Here is a 22,829-nt window from a genome sequence, read left to right as displayed (position 1 = left end):
GTGACTCCATCACATGCTCTCTGAACTCCCAGAAGCAATCACAGATTATATTAGCCCATCCTAGATAACATAAGGAGTGAAGGTGAGGATGTGGTCTCACTGCTGAAAGGGAGAATGCTTTTTCTTTTGTTACTTACATTGTTCCACCATCTTTCCAGTAAACCTGACCCAGCTAGTAGCCACACAAGTCCAGCACTGAGAATGGTGGCAAAAGCTCTCAATCAGTGAAAGAGGAACACCAGTGTCATCAGTGTACAGCTAACTGAAATAACATCAGCCTTAACAAATATTCCCCAGTATCTCCGGATACGTAGTGAATAGGGAAGTTGAAATCTCTGAAGGGCCCTATGTAAAAAGGTGTTAATGAACCAACCAGCTCTGGGCTGTCCCCTAGAAGATGACAGGCATTCAAAACACCACATCCATACTAAAGACTGATTTTGGGAGGCACTTGTTAGAAGAAAAAAAAACAAACTTATTTTTAGTCTGATTTTAAGGCAATTTCACCACTTTACCAACACTTACTTAAGTTAAGACTAGTCTTATGACCAAAATGACTTAAAAACCTCAGCCTTCTTATTCTGCTCTCCAATAGAATATAGTTAATGTTTGGGGATGGGAGGGCTGTCCAAAACCTGCAAGTTGAGATCATTCCATTTTTGAAAGATACTGAGAGTCATTGCTTATATCAAAGACAATTGAAAATATAATCCTTATATGACATCCTAAACTTACATAAAAGCCTCCATGACAATGCATCACGTGTCAAAAATCTTCCTACAGAAAATGTGTGGGTCTTTGCTATAAGAGATAGCTAAGAATCAGGGAGTATTTCCATGAAATGACAATGGGCTCCCACGGCTCTAGTGAAGGGAGCCCTGGTACTCTGCCAACCTCACCCTCAGTGCCCCATGGTACCTCACAGCCCCACAAAGAGTTATGAACTGTAACAATAAAACTAAGATCATCTTCCAACAGTTCTTTAGCCATATGAGCCCACAAGTTCACTATGTTTGGTCTTGCTCACCCCTAACAGATATTTAGGCAGCTTGACATACGTTTTCAATACAGCTCACTATTGGTAGCTATATTAGCCCAAGACAGAAATACAAACTGAATTCCACATTAGAAGCATAGGGGAAGATTAACACAGGAGAACAGAGGAAATAAGATTGAACTCTTCATTTAGAGATGAATGCAAGAGAGGCTGGTAAAGCATTTGTGCTAAACAAAATACATTGTATTAGAAGTCTAGCACGTTATCCACAAAGATGCTGTTGAGCTAAACCAACCAAGAACATTCACAGCAAAGTTAACCTGCAGTCAAAATAGTGATTGCAAAATGAAGGTAAAGATGCCTCAGCTGTTTTTCTACAGGACTGCTAGCAAGACTAGGCTGGCTGCAACTCAGAGTAGGGCACAAGCCAATTGATTTGGCTTTTGTCTATGTGCAAATCAATAGTGCTCCTGTGATCAGCAAATTCACCCCCATCTTTTTCCTCCTGTAAACTTCAGCTTCCCACACAAAGTCATGTGCTGTAGGAGATGGCCACACTTCACACACCCCCTTAGGAAGGCAGATTTATGGCTTCACCACACTGAAAATACCAAGCACTATTTAAACTTGTCTGAGTTAAACTGGTATATTTCACTATTTCACTGTACAGAACAACTTTAGGATCTGGAATACCATTCTGCTTATAAATTAGATGATGCATTCAGCAACTGTTTTTAATTATTCTTCTTAATATTTCCATCCTAATAAAAAAAGAAAAAAAGCCTTTCCGAGAGATGCTGAGAAGCTTTGTGCTCAGTAGAAGACCCACCTACATTCCAGAAAGTGTTAACCTCATTCTTACAGACTCAGGTAAATCAAAGAAATCAGATGATACAGCAGTATGCAGATCTGGTGAGACAATAAGAAAAACTGATCCTGTGTATACAGACTATCTAACAGAACTTGTATCTTAACTCCAGACAGCAGCTAGGAGATATTTATGTAGCCCTGTGATTTATTTATTTATTACAGCCACAAGCTTGCAGTTTGCACCAGCCTTTGAAATCTACTTACCTATTCACCACCTGCAGAGCATCCACAGATATGCAATCTTAGATGACTTATCTGAACAAAGGGTTTGGTTATTGTTCTAAACAATATTGTTCTGTTAGGTTCTGAATTCACACAGCAAAGCATGCAGCATTTATGTAAGCCAATTCCATTTGAAGTCTACCATATTAAGATACTGTTAACAGCAAAAAGAAATACCATACCTTTCCTACCCCTACATTAGCATACTTTGTGCTAAACACTCCATATAACTGACCACTTTGTGCAATTCTGTCACTAGCTTGACACAACAGCTAAAGGTGTGATTCAAAACATATGGTATTTCAAAGTGAAATACAGAAGCTTAACCTTCTGTTCTGGAAATAGATGTATCAAAACCCAGACTAAGCAAACTTTATCAGAACCAGAAATACTCTGATGTGTATTTCACCTTTAGCATCCTGAGGGATAATACACAACTGACAAAACCTACAGCCTTAGAAATAAGAGCACATAACTGCAGTACAAAGGGTGTCCCATATAAGCATAATAATGTTCTTCATTACAACAGGATGCATATCTACTAGGAAATGAACTGGCAGTATGTCTGTCTAGTAGTAAATGAACTCAGAGTAAAGCAACCTGCTGAGCAAAATGTAATTAGATATTATCACTAGCTAGCAGGCAGAAGTTTAAAAATTTGAAGAGAAGCTTGTTATTCACATTAAACACTCCTCAAAGTGGGAATCAGTCAGGCTGTGCAAGTGAGCAACAGCCACCTGGTTACCAGCAACCCTTCAGTGCAACCAGGTGGCTGTTGCCTGGTTATTCATCCATTTTGGCATGTCACAGTAGAAATGTGCAGCACACAGCATGTGCTGCAAAATTCAGATTGAAAATGCAGATGAGGTCTGATGTTGAGGCAAGCCCTGCGCTCTTTATACAAAGGATACATATGCTTGGTACAACTAATCAGGATCCTCAAAGGGGTTTTATAATGTACCCATTTTACCAGGGTAGACAAATACATCCATATATAAAAAGAAAACTATTTGAAAATACAATAATCCCATCATTTAAAAAAAAATATATATATATATAAAAGCAGGTCTGTGGTGCTAAATGCAAGTTTGATCTGTGAAAGCCATTCTACATGAATTTTAAAGAACTATACAGGAATATGCAACTCTTTCCCCTGCCTCCCCTATGGCTGCTCTAGAGCACAATAGCTTACACAATAATTGGGTGTGAAGATTTTGCAGACAGGTCTCATAAAGGTTAGGGAGCATACAGAATAAAGTACAGTCCTAGCAAAAAATTGGATTACATTAGATCAGTATTTCAATGTTTTGCAATGGTCACAAAACAAGGCTGTCACCCCCACCCCAGGGGTACAGAGGACCCAAATTAAACAGTGGTTTTTTGTTACTAACTTGAATAGCCTTTTAGAAGCCAAATCACAGAAAACCATGGAATGAATTTAAGTAAGAATAAGCATCTTCTTGTGACTATATTATATTTACACAAATAAAGAGGATCTTTGTAGTGAGCTGCGTTTTCTTATTGAGTCAAAGCTCACTATTGAGAAGTCGCAACTGTATCTCTTTAGCAAGCATGATGTTTCAGTGACAACAGCCTTGGTAAGTGAGTAAGAGCTGGACAGTGAGCCATGTGCAAGTACCCGAGAGGATTTACTGAACATAGAAAATCTTATTTAAGGAATATCACTTAATTGTTTAGTGACCAGGGGAGAGTTATTCAAATAAGGGGAACAGCCTTTGGTTGCTTGTTTTCAGTATTAGAAAAAAAAATGCTTCGTAGTGGTTTTTAGCTCATAAATTAAGCAGAAAAATGCTTCAATTGTGAAACAGCATATCATGCTCAATAATAGTAACGAAGTATAGGAACAAAACAAAAAAAAAGAAACAACAAATAGACTGATAGGTGGGCTGCAGCGTGAAAAATTTGGCTGTAACTATCCAAGCATGCCATTCCAGGGAGTCTCAGAGTGATTTTTGAGCCTCTGCCCACCCTAGCAAAAGAAGGCGGGTGGCAGGACTAATCAATATATCGTAACCCAGCTGTGACTTGGCAAATAAAGAAATCAGGAAAATAAATCCCACTGATGATCTGTGTAATTTAACGTTCGGGGGACAGCAACACCTGGGCTCAACTCCAAATGGGACGGAGCGGCACTGCTCCAGCGGGGCTGGCTCCGACGCTGACACACGCACACCCCAACACACACACCCCAACACAAAGAAGGGCTCCGGCGCCTCCGGCTTTTTCCGCGACAGGCACCACGCCGCGATCAAATGCGACGTCAACACAGAGAAAGCCGCTTACTACGCTAGCAGGTCTGTGTAACAGTTCAGCTGCGTTTGTGTGAGAGAGGGCTATTGTCCGGGATGAGACACCGCCGCTCACCGAGCGCTGACCATTTTCATCGGCGGTGTCAAAACAGATAACAAAGATCAGTGACTCTCTCCGACCACTCCGTAAGTCAAAGCTTGGAGCTTCATAGCTCCGCAGAGTTCAACAAATAGGCAAGGAAGCGCGGCTCCCACAAGCGACACTTTGTCCTGTTTCCACTGAAACAGCGACAAACCCCCTACACGCGAACAATGCCCGCGGCCCCGCTCTCGCTTCACCCCCGGCTGCCGCTGCCGCCGACGGTGACCGGTTCCCCGCCGGGTCGCCGCTAGCAGCGATCTCTGCCAAGGCTGCTTTGTTCCCCACGGAACACCAGCCTTTCCACGCAGCGCCAGCGGGGAGAAGCTGAGTGCCCGCCTCAGAGCTGGGGCACTGGGACCGGCCCCATCCGCGGGCAGCGCCCGCTCTTTGTGGTTCTGCTGGGCAAAGGGCCGCTTCCCGGCCGTCCCGCCGGGACTTCCGACGGGGCTGGCACGGGCGGGACGCTGCCCCCGCTCCGGCGGGAGCCCGCTCCGCTGCGGGATGCGCTCCCTGCCGGCACCGCCGTCCCCCGCGCTGCCCCGCTCGCTGCCCGCACTCACCCACGCCGTACTTCTCGTGCTCCGTGGGTATCCACATGCTCGCGGCAGTCTCCCGCCCGCCCGGCGGCATCAACCCCTGCGCTGGGAGCGGCGGTGCCGGGAGCGCGCCCGCTGCCTCCGCTGCGCGTTAGCCGCAGCTGCCCGGCCCCGGCGGTGAAAGCATTGTTCACCCCCGCGGGCTGGCGGACTAACTAGCTGAGGCACGCTCGCCGCCAACCACTTATAAGCCCGGTCCCGCTGCACGCCGGGGAACGTAGTGCCTCGGCGCGGCCGCGCCCCTCGTCGCCCGCGGCCCGGGAGAGACTACGAGCCCCGGCTGGCCCCGCGCTCTCCGCCGGGAGGGGCAGGGCGGAGCTCTGCTCCTTGAGGCCGTCCCACACCGGGGCGGGGGGAGCGGCAGAGGCATGGCTGCGTCCTGCAGGGCTGGACGGACCCTAGGGCCGGGAGGTGAGTGCGCGGCCGGGACCCCCCACTCCCCTCCCTTCCGGTGGCTCTGCGGCCCCGGCTCGGGCGGTGGGACGGGGCCGGCGCCGGCGCCGGGGGGGAACCGGGAGTGGGGAGCGGCGGACACGTGTGGTACAGCCGGGAGCCGTCCAGGCCCGGCGTGCTGGGGTGCGGGTCCCGCTGATGACCCGTCGGAGCGGGGGGAGCCAGAGGCAGCCCCGTCCCGCCTCGTGGCGGTTACAAGTCGTTCTCGTGGTCCTGCGGGAGCTGTTCCTTCTCTTAGCAAAGCCTAGCTCTGGTCGCATGAAGCTGTGGGGACAGACTTCAACGGCTAGTGCTGAAGAGGGAGCAGCTGCCGGCAGTGTGCGAGGGAAGTGTGACACTGGATGGTAGTTTGGGTGGCTTTTTGACTTATACAGAAATCCATGCCTCGGCACACACATGCACAGAGATAGAGAAAAGCAAGTGGTGTACAGTGAGGAGCACAAATGGACTATGGGGGTGACAGCCAGGAGTAAGTCAGGCATCGTAAGCAGCAAGAGCAGCAAGGTTTCCGTCCTTGTTGAGAGGTCTGTGTGTCTGTGCCCTTCTAGAAGCAGCTTAGGGAGAGCTCACCATAGGTGGACTGCAAGAAATCCTCAGGCTGAAGTGATCCTCGTGAGAGAAACACGGGCGTTGTGAGGCAGGAGCAACAGCTCTGGTTAAAACTGTGGGAAGGCAGAGATGGAAAGAAGTGGGAAAACACGGTGGTAGGATGCTGCTCTGCAGACCTCACCAGGTATCTATTGTCTCTGACTACGTCTGGTTTTAAGAAAGTGTCCTACAATCAAGTCATTACTCTGAACTGGTAACCAGAAATTTTATGACATGACTCAGTTTGAACTGAACATAAAAATACATTAATGTTTTTACATTTAAGAGAGGAGGGTTTCTTTTTTTCAGTTCAGTTGGCTTTTAGCCTCTAGTGTCAAAGTAAGTTGAATTTTTAAGTCACTGATAGTGTGAAGGGCACAATGGAAGGAAGTCATATGCAAAGAAGCAGTTTCAGACCTAGAGTGCACTTTGTGTTTATCCTTCTAGTTGTCAGACTTTGGTAGTGAGTGATCCTCTCAGTGACCTTTTTGTTGTTTCTATAGTACTACCTTGCTTCTGTTCATAAAAATAATATCACTTAAAAGTCATTTAAAAATCACTTAAAAATAATATCACTTAAATATCACATATATCAGAACCATGCAGTCTCTTTCTCCCTCCCCCCCTTCCCCTGCCCCACTCCTGGCGGGATGGGGAGGAGAATCAAAAGAGTGTAACTCCCATGGGTTGGGATAAGAACAGCCCAGTAACTAAGGTATAACACAAACCACTGCTGCCACCACCAATAATAGTAATGATAAGGGAAATAACAAGGGAAGAGAATACAACCACTCACCACCCACCGACCGATACCCGGCCCGACCCGAGCAGTGATCTAGCCCTTCCAGGTAACTGCCCCCAGGTTATATACTGGGCCTGATGTGCTGTGGTATGGAATACCTCTTTGGTCAGTTTGGGTCAGGTGTCCTGTCTCTGCTTCCTCCTGGCTTCCCCTCCTCCCTGGCAGAGCATGAGTCTCACAAAGTACTTGGTCAGAGTAAACGTTACTGAGCAGCGACTAAAGCCATCGGTGTTATCAGCTCTGTTCCCAGGCTGAAAGTCAAAACCCTAGCACTGCACCAGCTACTAAGAAGGGGAAAAATGACTGCTACTGCTGAACCCAGGACAGCATCCTCTGACAGATCCTTTAGTGTCTCTGGGGTGACAAAATGTATAAATGTCACTACTGAAAATCAAAATAATATGTGCCAGGCTAAACTCACTTCCACCTCAGCCTGTAGACATCCATGTACCATGGCTCCATAAGACAAGACTGCCAACACGCTGGCTGGGAGTCTTGAAATTGTGCCACCACCTTTAAGCTGCTGTCTGTCATGTTAACCGTGACTGACTTCAGCATGTTTGTATTAGGCACAGAGCCTGTCTTTCTTCTTGCCTTGAACAAAGACAAGAATACCCAATCGCTGAAATAGCCTTTTCAAAATTATTAATTTAGAACCCAGTCGCTTAGAGTACATGGATCTTATACCACAAATCGCATTGTCTGTGGGCAAAGAAATACCTCACCCTAATATTTACCATTTCCCCGTCTCTGAGCAAAATCCTTACTCTTTCAGAGGTTTCAATTCTACAAAATTAGTCACTCTGGCAGCATCTTGTACTTGCATGTGCCCCTGAGAAGGTGTGTCACTTCTTTGGAGACTGGATATCAGAAAATTAGATGGCGTTTTTTCATGTCTTGCTTTTTTCTATTTATTAGAAAGGAAAAAAACAGGAACGCCTGTGCTTTTGTATTCTAGGCCAGGACTGTGTTACTTTCTAGTTAGCTCTCTCCAGCACTGTTCACCAAGTGGCTTTTAATAAACATATCACTGCCCACAGTACAATTTGTTCAGTTTAATTATGCTACTTATCAACATTTCTTACAGCATCTGCCAGTGTGTTTTAAAATGAGGTTTCTTCTGGAATTGTGTCTTTCATAGTTTCATCTGCAGTCTGGCAGTTACGGTTTCCTACTCTGGGTCTTTATGTGCTCAAATGCTTTTTAATACCATGCTGCTGGAGTGTACCATGCCAGAGCACAGCATGTTATTCTTATTCCTTCCACGTCTCTCTTGCGTCCCATTTTTAAGGGAATTCAGTTTACTCTGGAAAACTAAAGTTTGACTGGTCTTGTGTAAGTCTACCTTTTTTCATTGCTACCTAGAGGACATTTTAGTGAAAGTTGTTTTGTTCCTGATACTATAAGCATCATATCTTTAGCCCAGCTCTTAAGTTCTCTCTGCTGAGGGTGTTGTGAGAGCCGCTCAACTCAGTGGACTCTGGGATCCAGGGGTTCCTCTTTCCTGGTTGTTGAATGTCATTCCTGTGTCCTCTCAGACCTGCGAGGTTTCTCTGTCCAAGTCAAGGGATGTAATCCTCTTCAGATTCACAAGCATGTTCTCAGGCCACTTGAATACCAGCATGGGCTCTAAGTCTGTGTAACATCCATGCCTGAACCTTGGGCCCCCTATCCAGCTGCTGGGTCAGACACTTGAGTCTTTCCAGGTGAGGATCTCCTACTCACTGCCTGTTCCAGCTTGATGTTCACTACCTGATGCATAACCGGATCTGGTATTTCCAGTGCTCTCACCTGAGCCATCTCAGCCTCACACGACATCAGTGATACCTCAGTCCTGTGTGTCTTGCAAGATTTGACTCCCCCAGAGGACCCAACACCATACCCCCCCTGCCCCCTGGCCGTTTTGAAGCCCATCTGCCTCTTACATACTGCCCCTCCCAAATACCTGAAACCTAGCCCTTCCTTATTGTGCCCTTGGCAAGGTTTTTGAGCTTCTCACTCTGTTCTTTGATTTCAGCTGTTTCTCATGTCATGTCCAGTAGTTCCTCATTTTAACTAAACCTGTGACCGGGGCCCAGTCATTTTCCTGTGTATCTTAGCACCCTTTCTGCCCTGTTTGGTTTTGGCTGCCAGAAGTTGGGCTTGCTGTCTCATCACTGTGCCCTCGGAGTGTCCCATCTGCATCTCCAGCCTCTGCCAGCCCGAGAATTTGGTGGGCATTTTAGCTTCCAGTTAACTGTCTTCATAGACTTCTTTGTGATTTTCTCTGTTTGCTTGTGAATGAGCAAAAAAAGGGCTTGATCTGGCTTTTCTGTCCTTTGTGGCTCTCGAGCTTTTCACACTGTCCTCTCATGTGCTTGGAGCCTGCTTTTCATTTCTTGCCTCTGTTCTTTAGCTGTCATCTGCCTCTTAGAAGTCCCCTCTGATGCTCTGATGAGAATTCCTCAGCTAGTTACTCCCAACATTACTTCAGCCCCTCCTGCCCCTGCTCACCCAGCTCAGGTATTCCTTTTGTCCTGTCCTTTTCCCTCACGAACCACCAGCCCCTGCTCTCCACAGCTCTTCCTTTGGTCCCACCTCTCCTGTTCTGTTGCCATGTTTCTCAAGAGCTGCTGTTCACAAACTGCTTCTGGATCCTGTTTTTGCCTCTGCTGTCCATACTTATTCTGTTGGAGGTGGTTTGGTTTGGGTTTTTTTTATTATTTTCTTTCTTTAATGCTTTTCCACCTCTTAATACCTGTGTATCATTCCCTTTCACCATATCACTGACAGGGAAACCCTTTAACTGCTTCTTCAGCAGGGCTACACTGGTGCAGCATGGTCTTTATCTAAGGTGTTCTGTACCACCACACCCTCTAACATGGCTTGTAGTAGCAAACATGAAGGAAGCTGTCACTACAATAATATTGTCAGGAGGCCCCTCCTCTAAATTTCCCAAAAGATAAATATAATTCCACAAGCCTCTTCTGATGTACCAAAGCAAGTTTCCTACAGTTCCACAAACAGCCTCAAATATATGATAATACATGTGATAATCACATTTCGCCTTTCTTATCAGCGCCAGTGTTGAGGTTGAACCTGTGTAAGGCTGTGCCTCAGTAGTTCCTTTAATGGCATTAGTTCCTGTAGTGACCAAAGAAGAGTTACTGTCTCTGTTATCACCTGCTCATTGATGTTTGCTTATGTGTAATCTACCACTTCCCTTGTTACTTTTTTGATATATATATATATATATATATACTGAATAGTCCTTAACCAAACAATGAACCAGATGCCCTCCCACCCCACACACCCTTATACTACATCTCCTATTCAGATCAGCCCTGGGTGAGCAGGTTACTGTGGGTTATCTTCTGCATCTTCATATATCACAGCATGTGTGACTATGAACAGGGAATGGCTGTCTGATGATGCCATAGGTGAAAACCCCAGCAAGGTGATAGAGCAGCCATTGCCCCAAGCATACAGCTGCCACTTCTTTGTTCATTCATCAGAGTTCCTCAGACATTAGCCTCTATCAGCCTACCTCTATCTGCTAGTTTCTGTTAGATGGTTTGAGGCTGGTATCCTACTCAGTACCCTTTCTTTAAAACCCTGGCCAGTTCCAAATGTTCATACACATGGTTGCATCTTTAATTGTCTCCCCACAGGGCATTTCCAAGCATCTAGCGTACAACTGGTGATCTGTTTCTTGGGTTAAATGTAGGTGTTCAGTGGAGGATTTCAAGACCTGGGGCTTCTACCATACCAGAGATTTTTGGAGAGGGGATTCCCTCTACCAGCAGGCATTATAAGCTCTATAAAGGATCTTGGTTTGCCACAGGTTAATCATTATAAACTGAACAACTAGCAATTGCACCTGGAGGGCAGGTTCACTAATTAATTCTGTAAGTGTGACACAATTATTTTAGTATGATTACAAGAATGAGTCTCCTAAAACAGTATTATTTAAAAATGTTTTAAGAGCATTTGTTGCGATTTTTAATTAAAAATGCAATCGCATAGTCACTTTAAGCAGTTATCTAATTAAGCATATGGATCTTGTGGAGGACTGGGAATTAGTAAGTTATTGGTAAAATCACCTTTTATGTGTTTCTGTGTCTGAAAAAACAAAATCTTTTAATGTAACATGGTGTCCTAGGTTCAGCTGTAGCAGTCATTTTTCTCCTTCTTAGCAGCTGGTGCAGCATTGTGTTTTGACTTTCAGCTTGGGAGCAGCGCTGATAACACCGATGGTTTTAGTTGCTGCTCAGTAATGTTTTCTCTGACCAGGGACTTTCTGAGTCTCATGCTCTGCCAGGGAGGAGGGGAAGCCAGGAGGAAGCAGAGACAGGACACCTGACTCAAACTAGCCAAAGAGGTATTCCATACCACAGCACGCCATGCCCAGCATATAACCTGGGGGCAGTTACCTGGAAGGGCTAGATCACTGCTCGGGTCGGGCTGGGTATCGGTCGGCGGGTGGTGAGTGGTTGTATTGTCTTTCCTTGTTATTTCCCTTATCATTACTATTACTGGTGGTAGCAGTAGTGATTTGTGTTATACCTTAGTTACTGGACTGTTCTTTCCTCAACCCGTGGGAGTTACATTCTTTTTGTTCTCCTCCCCATCCCTCCGGGAGTTGGGGGGAAGAAGAGGGGGAAGTGAGCAAGCAGCTGGGCTGCTGGCTGGGCTTAAACCATGACAAACTGTTACACCAAGATTTTAGTGCTTTTAGCCTTCATAGCACATTTCTTTAAGAAATTATCATGGGGGAATATACAAGTGAATATACAATATGCAAGTGAAATTGAGTATTTAATTGAATGGTAGTTATGGATTAATAAGTAATATATTGTATTGTTTGGTATTATAGATCTGATCTGCCTGCGATCCTGCCATAGTTTGACAAATATTTGTGTTACATATGTGCAGTGTATTTTATCTGAAGACAAAGGGGCATCCCCACACCTTGGCATGAATATGTAATTCCCATTAGCACAAGGCGTAGAATATATTATATTCTCCAAAATAATAAAAGTAAAGGCTCTTACTTTATTGTTATTATTACTTTGGGGTTTTTTAAATAATAAAGGCTTGTTATTTGATTTTCTCTGAATTTAGAAAACTTTGGTAGCTTATAAAAGCAAAGATGGATGGCCTTTATCCTTGTTAGGTCTAATGTCTTTAACTGCCTACTAGTGGACATACAGCTGTATTTAATTCCAGTAATCTAATTCCAGTAATCTAAGCCAATTCTCGCCCGCTCAGTAGCAGGTAAAGGCTTTGATACATGAACAAACCACCAAGCATCAGCTGTTCAGTATACTATCTCAAGCTCTTTGAGAAGTAAGCTGCTTCGTATGCCCTGGTGAGCATGTACACAGCTTAAACATGATAACTTGTTTGCGTGTTAAAGCCTTTAAGTTGTTTGAAATCTCTGCTCAGGCCTTCTGTTACCTGTGGTAGAGCAACAGTGATTGGTGGCTCATCAGTCCACAGATTGATGAAGACCTTTAAACTGTCTCAGTATTAAGAAATGCCTAAATCTTATTCGAAGAGGGTAAGAATTATCTGAATAAATAATAGAGGTAGACATGCTCTGTTTAGACCTAGAGCTGTGGACTAGGGGGGTACTACTAGCATTTTAAATGTTCAAAGTGTAACACAGATGCCAGGATAGTTTGGTACACCTATTGAAACACCTTGTTCACTGTTTCATTTTGTTTTTACAGGGGAGTACTGGTTTTCTGGAAGTTGTAAATCCTTGTTGCCGGTGATGCTTGCCACAAGGTGTGCGTGTCCTATAAATAGGTGACAGGCTTCTCCCTTTGAGACTTGAAGGGATGCAGGGTTTAAGATAGGGTCTGGTTATAATAAAAGCAAACAGGGAAAGGGAAAAAAAGGCTGAAATACAATGAAATTAAAAGTATTAAGTATTTTAACTTCAGTATAGGTGAAATTCTTGTCTGTCCAAACAGCTTTCATAACCCTTCCCAGCCCTGTGGGCTTCTTTCCATCATGTCCTATCTTGCAACTTCTGCTAGAACTCTTCATCCTTGTGTAAGCATCTGTATCCTAAAACTACAGCTGCTCCCAGACTCTCCCTGAGGCTTCTGCTTCGCATCCTCATCCACAAACTCCCAGCAGGCTGAAGCCAGGAGAAAAGCCTGAAAGCATTTGAATGTCTTTCTATGCAGCTTTCAGAACGGCTTTAAATATTGCATCAATAAAAGCCCAGCACAATGTAGGAAAGACCATGGAATTGAAGACCTGGGAGGAGAGAAATGGGGTAAGGTCTGCGCAACTTTAAAACACAAAACTTGTGCTTGTGAAACGCTGGGCACATTGTCCTGACTGGTGTCTCCCTGGAGTCAGGGGCATGCATCTGTGTATGTGCAGGTTCTTTGCACAGTAGCTGTCTTCAGTCACCCAGAAAAAATAGTGTCCAGTGACCTGATAATTGTTGAATTAAATAATGAATTGGTCAGTACCATTAAAGCCATATATCAAAACTGAATCTACTGCTTAGCTTGTGGTATTATGTGCAAATTTTTTAATGAAGCCAAACTGCTAAGCAGTAGGCTTAGGTAAGTTTGGGGTGCACAAGCAGTTTTCCTCAGTAAGAATATGCCAGATATAACAGAAGGGTACAAATGTAATGCATGTGGCTGTTTATGCAGTACCAGTTCATGTTAGGGAGCTGCTCTGTTGCAGCCCCACTTCAAAGAGCAGTAGATTTGTGCCCTGTAGTACAAGCAATAACATTTTTTGATGTACAAATGTGAAGTGCTCACATTATTTCATACAGAAATAGTACCATGTTTGAAACTTTGGTTATGGTATGGAACCAGGAGTGCTCAGCTGGAGTCTTAGTTGATTTTTCAAAAGATGCTACATGTTACAGCAGTCAAGTCGTAATTATGAAGTAAATGAAAAGGGCATTATGTTTCGCTTGAGTTTGTTCTCTGATTATAAAGGATTTTAGATCATCAGTGTACAACACTAACTATCAACTTTTAATATGTTGGCACTATAGGGAATAGTACAGTTGCAAGTCTGATGTCTGATCATTGATACCAAGGCCTGGTTTCCCAGCTGGTAATTCCATATTCACTGCTTGTTTGCCACTCTGTCCTAATTTTTGCTATAGTAGACTTGTACATGAGAAATTGTTGTAGATGTTTCTTTCGTCAGTGGCTTCAGTGGTCCAAAACTCCCAGACAGACCTGTCTGTTCTTAGTGATATATGTCAGCTGGGTTTCTTCAACTTTCCTCTTTATTTTTTATTTTTTTTCCTTGTGTTTTCACTATTTCAGATGGTCTTTTTTCCAATTCTGTATATTTTTCTCTGATTTTTATGACTGACAGACAGTGACCAGTGTGAAATGACCCAGCTGCTTCTGTTTGATTCCTGCTTATTGAGATGTCATCCTCCCGTTTGTCATATGTAGTTCCATCCCCAAGGAGTAGCTACTTCTGCTTCTTGCACTGTGTAGTGGCAGCAGATTAAAACCATCCTTTTTATCCCTCTGTTTTAGAAGCTTTATAACTGGATATGCCATCTGTTTCAACTTCACAGGCTGGTATGGTATGGGATGGCTTTGTCCACATGAACATGTAGTAAGTCACGGTAGGTAAAGACAATTGGTGCCACAGTCTCTGTGACTGTATATTATGTGGTTTGGCATTTTTGCTTTGGATTACATGTAGTCAGTCTTCCCACACCAAACAGCCTGAATGTGCAGGTGTTTCAAAGCTGTCTGAAGCAGTGCCCCTTGGTTTAGACTCAGATGTCTTTCCTAAGGGTTTGGATGTTTTGTAAGTATCTGAACTCCGGAAGAATCTGGTTCTCATGCACCAAAACTGCCCTCTGAACCCAGCCAATGTGCAAAGCAGCTGGAGGATGGTCGGTGGTGGCAGGACTCCTGTGCAGGTCAGGGCTGTGCTGAGATGCAAGAAGAGGGACAGGGCTGGTGGGTAGCACAGGGAAGCACGACACAGCATCCTGAGATGCAGGACCACTGCCCAAGTCCATATGTAGCATGTGCCCCAGGTCAGCCCTGGCAGTTCTACAGTGGGAGTACACAAGACTCAGAATATGAAAACAGGAATGGCAGTGAAACAAATGCATGCAGTAATAAGTGATACTGCTGTCATCGCAGCATCTTTCTGTCATTTGTCTTGACCAGTGTGCCAGCACTGAATTTTATTATGACTCAGTAATGGATGAATAAATGAGACAGAGCTTTTTCTCTGAAGACTGGTATGTAACAGAAAACATCCTGCTTGAGGTTTTAATTTGATTTTGTCTTATATGGGATGAAAACATGCAGCCTGTGTTGCCACTGTACTAATTTAATGTTCAGGAGTCTGCATGTGTTTATACAGTTAGCAAAATGTTGCTTGAAAAACATAAACAACTTGTACCACTAATTCTAACATTCTAATTCTGTTTCTTGAGGAAATTAACTTCAATTATTTTACCATCCATGTCCATGAGCTACATTAGCAGTATCAGTTAGTAAGTGAATATTATACTTAGAAAGTCAAGATTTGTGTTATATGTTTAATGAAGTGTGAAGGACAAGAGAAATTAAGTGCAGTATCACAAAAATATTTATTTTAAGCCCTGGTACAAAGTCAGAATATGCTCATAGAAATTTTGTATACCCTGCTGTGAGATGTGGCTTTGATCTCTAAGACATTAGTGTTTAAGCTCTGACTTGAAAATGCTTTCCTCTGAAATTAATTTTCAAAAATCTATTTATAAAGACTATAAATAGTGGATTATTTGAAATACAGTCAATGCTTTGTTTTCCTGAACTAAGATATCAATTAGGCTGAACTAGGTTGATCCACATCACTGCACAATAAAATGGACTTTCCTTTTCAGCCATTGCTTTTTCTAGTTTGAATACCAGTTTATGGAGATTTGATTCTGAAAGTAGAAACAACTTGTTTTGCTACTCTCCATCTGGAAAAGCACCAGCTCACTGAGAAAGCAGCAACAGACCACAGAGCTGCTGACACCACAGGGCCTCTTCCTTGTGCCGATTCTTCATTAAGTATAAAATTCAGTTAAACAATTCAGTCTTGAATGCTTTCTGAGTATCAGGAAGCTTGGTCAGAATACCTGTGTTCTTTCAGTATAAAACCAAAATACATCAGGATGCACTCTGAGGTTAGTTCTAATTTATACGAGTCTGAAAAAAAAAGGTGACATTTAAAATGACAATGTCCACTATTTGTAGTTGTTTTTCTCAAATGGTTGCCTTTTTCAAGGAGAGTTTACCAGTGGAAAAGAGTTACAAACCCTGGGATACAACGTTTTAGTCAGGAATGTAGTAAAAATTCCTGTCTTAATGACATGGAGGTGTCTCTCAAGAATGGGTAAAGCAGGCCTTTAGGATTTTAAAGGAAAATCACACAGCCTTTCCTTTAGCTACAGAATGTAAAGCAATCATTAAAAAAAACGACTAGGCAATCCTTTTAACATCAAGAGGGTAAACGTGCTTGGAAATTGAATCCTATTAGAGGAAAAGGACAGGTGACGAGAAAAGATAAGAAAAATCCTTGTAATAAAGAATTATTGATCTCTACTAAATAATGCTAACAAGAAGTAAACTAATTAACAGTAATGCCAGCATAAAAGTTGCTAGGATTAGTACAGTAGTTGTTAAAGGCACTGCAAAGATACACTGTAACAATGAAAAAGTATTCTATCCTTATTAAACACACTGATAAGATCCACTCTTTGTGGAAGAGCTAAGGTCACAGCAAATAGAGCTAAGATGTGCCTATTTCCAGCTTGCTGATGTTTGCAGAGGAGCCAGCAGAACAGTGGCAGTGGTAACAACATAGGCAGGTACTGAATTCACGTACACGTCTTTACTTGTGGCATCTTCCAGTGCGTATGTGTAAAAGTTTTTGCATGTCAGTCTTATCAGCTTGGCACGAATTTATACTACTTTTCTTGGGGGGGGGAGGAATTTCATTTTCATCTGAAAAAAGCAGAAATTCAGTCTTTATACCTCAGTTGGTTGTTTATGCATTATTATGATGCCTTTGGTATGCCTTTGTATTAAATAGCAAGGCAAACAGAAAAAAAGGTACTATTTTTTAACTAGATTTGGCTGATAAGTACAAAGAAAGAACCAAGGTAATCACTTTTGTTCTTCCATTTCAACTTATTGTATTTCAATTTATACTCTTCTTTGTATCTAAACATTCTGAGTTTCAGGGGACATAATTACCTTGTTGATCTTTCCCGATAACAGTGTAAGTTTTAATCACTGCTCTTTTAATCCCTGCTCTTAGTACATAATGTGGATCTCAGCTCTCCATGTTTATCATGTCATCTTACCACACTAAACAAGAAAAGGTCAGTATTGTTTACTTTAAAAATACCTTTTTTATTGAAGTGCCCTATTATCTGGAGATCAGTATCATAATTCATACAAGCCTAAGTGACTCATAAATTTCAGTTTTTAAAATTAAATGTTAAGTACAGACAAAACATCAGGGAAAACCAGCGAGTACCTCTTCAGAATCATCTTGATTTGCTTTATTGCTTTTCTATTAAAAAAGGAAAGTGTAGACCAGTACAGCTCTTTATAGATGTTCTTTAAGACAGCCTCCTTGTATTCATGATCTGCAGTTCTCATCTTGAAAATACATTGAGGTGAATAAGAAGTCACATAGCTCTCTGAACTGAGTAAGATTTTTCATGTATGGAGTGTTTGTACAAGTAAATGTTTGTAGAGCTAACCACAGCGGTTGCAAGGAAAACTGCATCCAAAGCTAAAATTCAGGAAAGGAAAAGCTTTGGGGAGACTGTGCGACAAAGGTAAACAAGTGTTCTTATGGGGAGAGAGTTGAGAGGGAGATGGCTGGTGGTGTAACTCGTGTGCAGTGTATGTACTGCAGGGGGGTTGGGTAGGGGACAGGGAGCATAGGGAGGGGTGGAAGTAATTAAGAATTCAGTTTTATGGAAAATTGCTTCAGGAATTAAACTGAGCTTGGTGTCCTGATTCCCCTGTCACACCCATGAGAAGAGCTGAGTGCTGAAGGTGTTCAGAAGAGGAAGGCTCTGCTAAGGGCATTGTGGAGGAGCATGCAGAGTAGGGTTAGAAAGGAAGGTATAGCCACAGGTGTGGAAGATTGGTGTGCTGGAACTCAAGAATGTGTTTTGACCACGGTAGCAATGAAAAACTGCTTACCAGTCACAGTGTCACTTCTATGGAATTGACATGAGCTGTCCTGCGAGCTCAGAGCAGCACCTGTAGCTGAGGGAAGCAACATGAGTAAATCCTAAGGCACCCCAAAGGAATTGGTAAGAATTTATTAGCTGGTAAAAGTAGGTACGAGTGGATGTGTTAGGTACTTGGGAGGTATTTTCAAGACACTGCTAAAGTAAACACCGCTGTAAGTGGAGTCCAGACTACAGCCTTCATTGTTTAATGAAACAGCAAAGTGGAAATTCTGCTCCTAATGATCACATGGGTTGTCTCTCATAGGAATTAATGTTGCTGTGCATTTTTAATTCCAACTTTTGGACAGGGAAGGTGGGGAAAATGAATCAACATAGATTCATTTAGTAATTAGGGCAAGATATGTTTCCCTAGTTCGGCTAAAAGTAGGAATTGACTTTGTATTTTGAGTGTGACACAGATGCTCCTGCAGTACTACCTTTTCATTTTTTAGATGTTCTGTAGACAAGAAATAGTACTAATTTTGCATAACAACAGATGTAAGAAATCAGAGTAGCTCTAAGTAGTGCAATAAAATTATTCAAAAATTCATTCTGTAGTAGATAAGTATCATTTCATGTTTGTGACCAGGATACCAAACCCTGTATTTAGTTACACTAATGTTAAGCCCATACCATTTACCCAGGAATGAGGTATTACGTGGCTTTGAGCTTGCACAGAACTTGTCTGTAGTGTGTTAAATATTTATAAATTGTATATTAACATCAGCACTTAAATGTTGTTATGAATGCTTATTAGGGTCACTTTCATTAGTGTGTGAGTGTGCATGTGCGCCCTCAGTGGGATAACAGTGGGTTTGCTCTGGTCTTTATTCTTATTGATGTAGGGGTTTGTCTGCGCTCACGCAGGAAGATAACAAGCAGTGGTATGTGAACTGGGAAGTAATGTAGTCTATTATTTAAACATGATCTTATTGGCAAGCAAATTGGTTTTGTTTTATTAAAATTCCAACACTTCACATTTTTATTAATCACTTTCCCACTCCCTCTATTCACTTGTATTCTGATGCCTGTGCTCTGGTACCCATAGCAACACTTCTTCATGCTGATGAAGCTGCAACATCCTAAGCTCCCCGACAGAGCAGCCCTGTTAAATATGGCTATTAAACACAGTTGTATTTCTGTTAGTTCCAGCTCCCAGCAGACACCTGCTCTAAAGAAACTCTGCTGAGATACTAGGATTTGGTAACTCACAGCTTTTCTTAAAGCTGTCATTTGGCTGGAGTAAAATTCTCATACTCCCAGACAGCGGATGCTGCAGAATATGTGCGGTTTCTGTAAAACTGACAAGGTTTAGCTGTAGGATTAAGTACTCTTTTGAAGTGCTCATTTGCATTCAATGAAAAACCAGGCAAGGTTAAGACAGACTGATCTTGGGGGAAGCTACAGGATGTGCTGTCTCCTAGAGCAAATGGACATTTTAACTCAGTATCATTCATAGTGTGTTAACAAGCAGAAGTAATATCTAAATAATTCCTCATGAGCTCAGACTCAATTCAGCTTAATAGAAGTACATGAGCGCTTTCATATACAGAGGTGGGAAATGGTTATGTACATTGGTTCTTGTTTAGCTGAGGAACAGGTTTTCATGTAGCATTGGTGAGGATGATGACAGGCTGGTTCATTTCCGTTATTCTGAGTTTTAGTTTTGAATCCTGTTTATTTGGCAAGTCATTAGTCATCTATCTTTTATACTCTAGAAAACAAAGGAAAAATCCAGTAATGAGTATAAAATCTCTTCCAAGAATATGACCACAAATTAGGAGATGCTGCTGTGCCAACAAATAGATGCTGCAGTGCCAAGGCTGCAAAACGGGGAAGCTGTCATGTGTATTTCAAGTGTCAAGCCAGTGCTTCTCAATGTTCTTTTTCATTATGTCTCAAAACAGCTTCAGTGCTAGACAGACCTTTCAAACCACTCATTTTCCAATTAGTTTTAAACACAGCACTGTTTTGTGCAGAATTAGCTATAGGAATCAAGCTTGGTACCCTAATGTACCATATCTGGGGGTTTGGTCATTTTGGTAACTAAATGGTTTTGCCATGTAATCAGTGTGAGCTTGGTGGGAGGGTGCTCAGGCTTTGTTTTCTACATCTGTTGTGCTGTTAGTGTGGAGTGCCAGGTTTGCTAGGTGTCTTTTGTTTTCCTGTTCTTTTTTCTCCCCTTTGTTCTTTACATGTCTAAAAACCTCAGTCTTTTACTCATTGTTTGAGCTCCTTTATTTGCCTGTATATTTTTGTTGCATCCATTTTTGGTTTAGGACCATTTCAAGTTCCTGTGCTAATTTCCTCGTAATATTAACCAGCTGTATTAATGAGATAATAAACCAGATTTGTTGGTAATGAATTGATTCATTCAGCTATTGTATTTAATTAGAAAGACACTTAACATTCCAACAGATGTTCTTATTTTGTTTCATTATCCTTGTGTTACAACAGCAGGCTTATAAATATGTACTCTGCATGTCTATATTTACATAACACACTCCTCAACCTAAAGTCTTGTCATTTTGCAGTAAACTGCAAAAAGTTACATGAAACCTGTAAATATGTGTCTTAAGCCAGTTCCTACTAATTGCTCTTCCATTGTTCAATTTCTCAGACTATGTGTAGTCTTGAATTTTCAGAGTATTCTTCTGATAACAAAATGCTTGATCTCTTTAAAACTAGTTAAGTTTCTTCCCTAGTTAAAACACATTGCCTTTGAGCTTACCTCCTTTCCTCCTGGTCTCATGACTTGCATTCTTTTTTGTCTGGTGGCAAAGCTTCAAAAAGGTTACAAGTGTCCCTCTCCTCATCGTACCCTGTGGATGGATTTAGGGAGTTCCTTCCTCAGTTTGCTGGTTGCCTGCTGGAACGGTTTCCCTCTCCCTGAGCTCATGCACTCAAGTCACAGCTGCAGGTTGCACCCCAGGGCCAAGCCATGTGAATTAGGAGTTGTAACAGTGAAGTTGTTTCATTGATCTGAACCCCAGTTTGTCCACTTTCTGGCTAGAGAATGTAATTTCTGCAGCAGTGTTCAGCTTGTCCCCCGATCTATTCGGAGCACATAGTTCAGATGTGCAACCAAGACAAATTGAGCACACAGCTCTTACTGCATTTAGTGCATTACACTTGTCTATATGTACAACAGTAGTTTTTGCAACCTGAAGCCAGTGCTGGTCCTTGTTTAGGAAGCACACTGATGGAATCTCAGTGTTTTCTTTTCCTTTGTGTGCAGTGCTTTTTAAGGAACCTCGCACGCTTTATGAAGCATGCTTATGGTTAAAAACAAAAACATGAAACAACTAAAGCTGTTAAGCTGAGAGGAGGAAGCTGAGATGAGAAGAAGGTCCTGTTTCATCTTGCTGCTTCTTACCATGCACTCCTTGGTTTGCTCTTGCACTTGAGCTCTTGGACTCTTCTGTGAGAGTTTTCAACATTGTGGAGCAAAAAGAAAGGAGTAGTTCTGTCTGATTAAAGAGTTGAATCGACTCATCAAAGGATTTGGCAAGCAGAGCAGCCAGCACAAGCAGAAGGGCAATAGCAGATGGTTAGGAGTGGTAGGATAAGGTGGAGAAAGACAGGCTAACAAGACACCCCTTTACTTGGTGGCAGCAAGCTGTAACACAGGCTAGACCATCTCTAAGGACTTTGCCTTTCACAACTCACCTTCAAATGCTGAATTTTTCTTTCCTTTTATTTCTGATACTTGCATCTATTTTATTGGCCATAAAATTACATGGCATATTGCTTTGTGATAATTGCATGTGTCATTGTGCAGGTAGAGTACATTGCCTGTACTACTGTAGTCTGTATTATGACTTTGTGGGTGTAACATTTACTTAATGTGCAAACTAACATTAGTTTCAAGTTGAAAGCAATTGTATTTGAAATGAAAAATGTTCCAGTAAGGAAAAGGAATCCAGTTTGGGCCTGTTGCTTTGTTAGTTGTGAAGATTAACTGGTCTATATTATAGCATCACTTAAAATAAAGCCTTATAATCTCTATAACAGGCATTTTTTTCATTTTCTTTTATCACTGTTGTAAAGGTGTGTAGAGTTTCTGTGCTCGGATCAGGATTCCATTGCACTAGGTGTCCCATGGGTGCGTACAACAAGAAGTAGTGCTTATTCTAGTTTTGAAAGTAATTTATCTAACCCAGATAGTTTTCTATATAATCTCAAATGTCTTCAAAGCGTTCATTTTCTTTTCCCCTAAAGAACTGGGCATACTTCTTAGTCTTTGTTTTCAAATAATATATTCCTTTAGTCTTTTCTTTCTACTAATCTACATTCTTTATCTCTGAATTAGCTGCAGAAGACCACAATTTTATCTGTCCTGTTAAAGGCTGAACAACATGGTGACTGTCAACACTGTGAATGAGATAGGGATTTTCTTAATTCCTGAGTTTGGTAGGGTTTCTGTGAAGCCTCTGGGATATCTGTTTGTGTAACAGTCCTGCTGTTTTTCCATTAGGCAGAGAAGGAAAACTCAGTGATGACAGTGGTAACAGGATGATTTGGCAGAAACTTAATGCATGGGTTTTGTAGAGCTCTGTTCTCATAGGGAGCTAGGTCCCGTGCTGTTCACAGACACAAATAGGAAGGGTGTTAGGTGACAAATTTTGCTGTTAATATAATTTCTCCTCCAAGCTC

At 42.4% G+C, this 22,829-nt stretch overlaps 2 protein-coding genes across 3 annotated transcripts in view; one reads left to right on the top strand and one right to left on the bottom strand.

Moving 5' to 3' along the window:
- DOCK4 (dedicator of cytokinesis 4) overlaps positions 1–5,372 on the bottom strand; it is a 249,616-nt gene extending 244,244 nt beyond the window's left edge. The window contains exon 1 of the mRNA XM_061373099.1: positions 5,062–5,372. Within this exon, the coding sequence (XP_061229083.1) occupies positions 5,062–5,131 (70 nt within the window). The 5' untranslated portion in view covers positions 5,132–5,372. The remainder of the gene's footprint in view (positions 1–5,061) is intronic.
- Positions 5,373–5,433: 61 nt separating this feature from the next.
- ZNF277 (zinc finger protein 277) overlaps positions 5,434–22,829 on the top strand; it is a 53,479-nt gene continuing 36,083 nt past the window's right edge. Inside the window, exon 1 of one of the 2 annotated variants that reach the window (XM_061373096.1) lies at positions 5,434–5,508. In XM_061373096.1, the coding sequence (XP_061229080.1) occupies positions 5,466–5,508 (43 nt within the window). In that variant the 5' untranslated portion in view covers positions 5,434–5,465. Of the gene's footprint in view, positions 5,509–5,890; positions 6,020–22,829 lie in introns of those variants that run through there. The other variant, XM_061373095.1, reaches the window with a different exon arrangement.

The sequence above is a fragment of the Neopsephotus bourkii genome, unplaced genomic scaffold (genome assembly GCF_033783945.1).
Source record: "Neopsephotus bourkii isolate Nb327-2 ecotype Australia unplaced genomic scaffold, CSIRO-AGI_Nbou_v1 NB_1624, whole genome shotgun sequence".
Classification (NCBI taxonomy): Eukaryota; Metazoa; Chordata; class Aves; order Psittaciformes; family Psittacidae; genus Neopsephotus; species Neopsephotus bourkii.
This window is presented reverse-complemented; position numbering and strand designations above follow the sequence as displayed.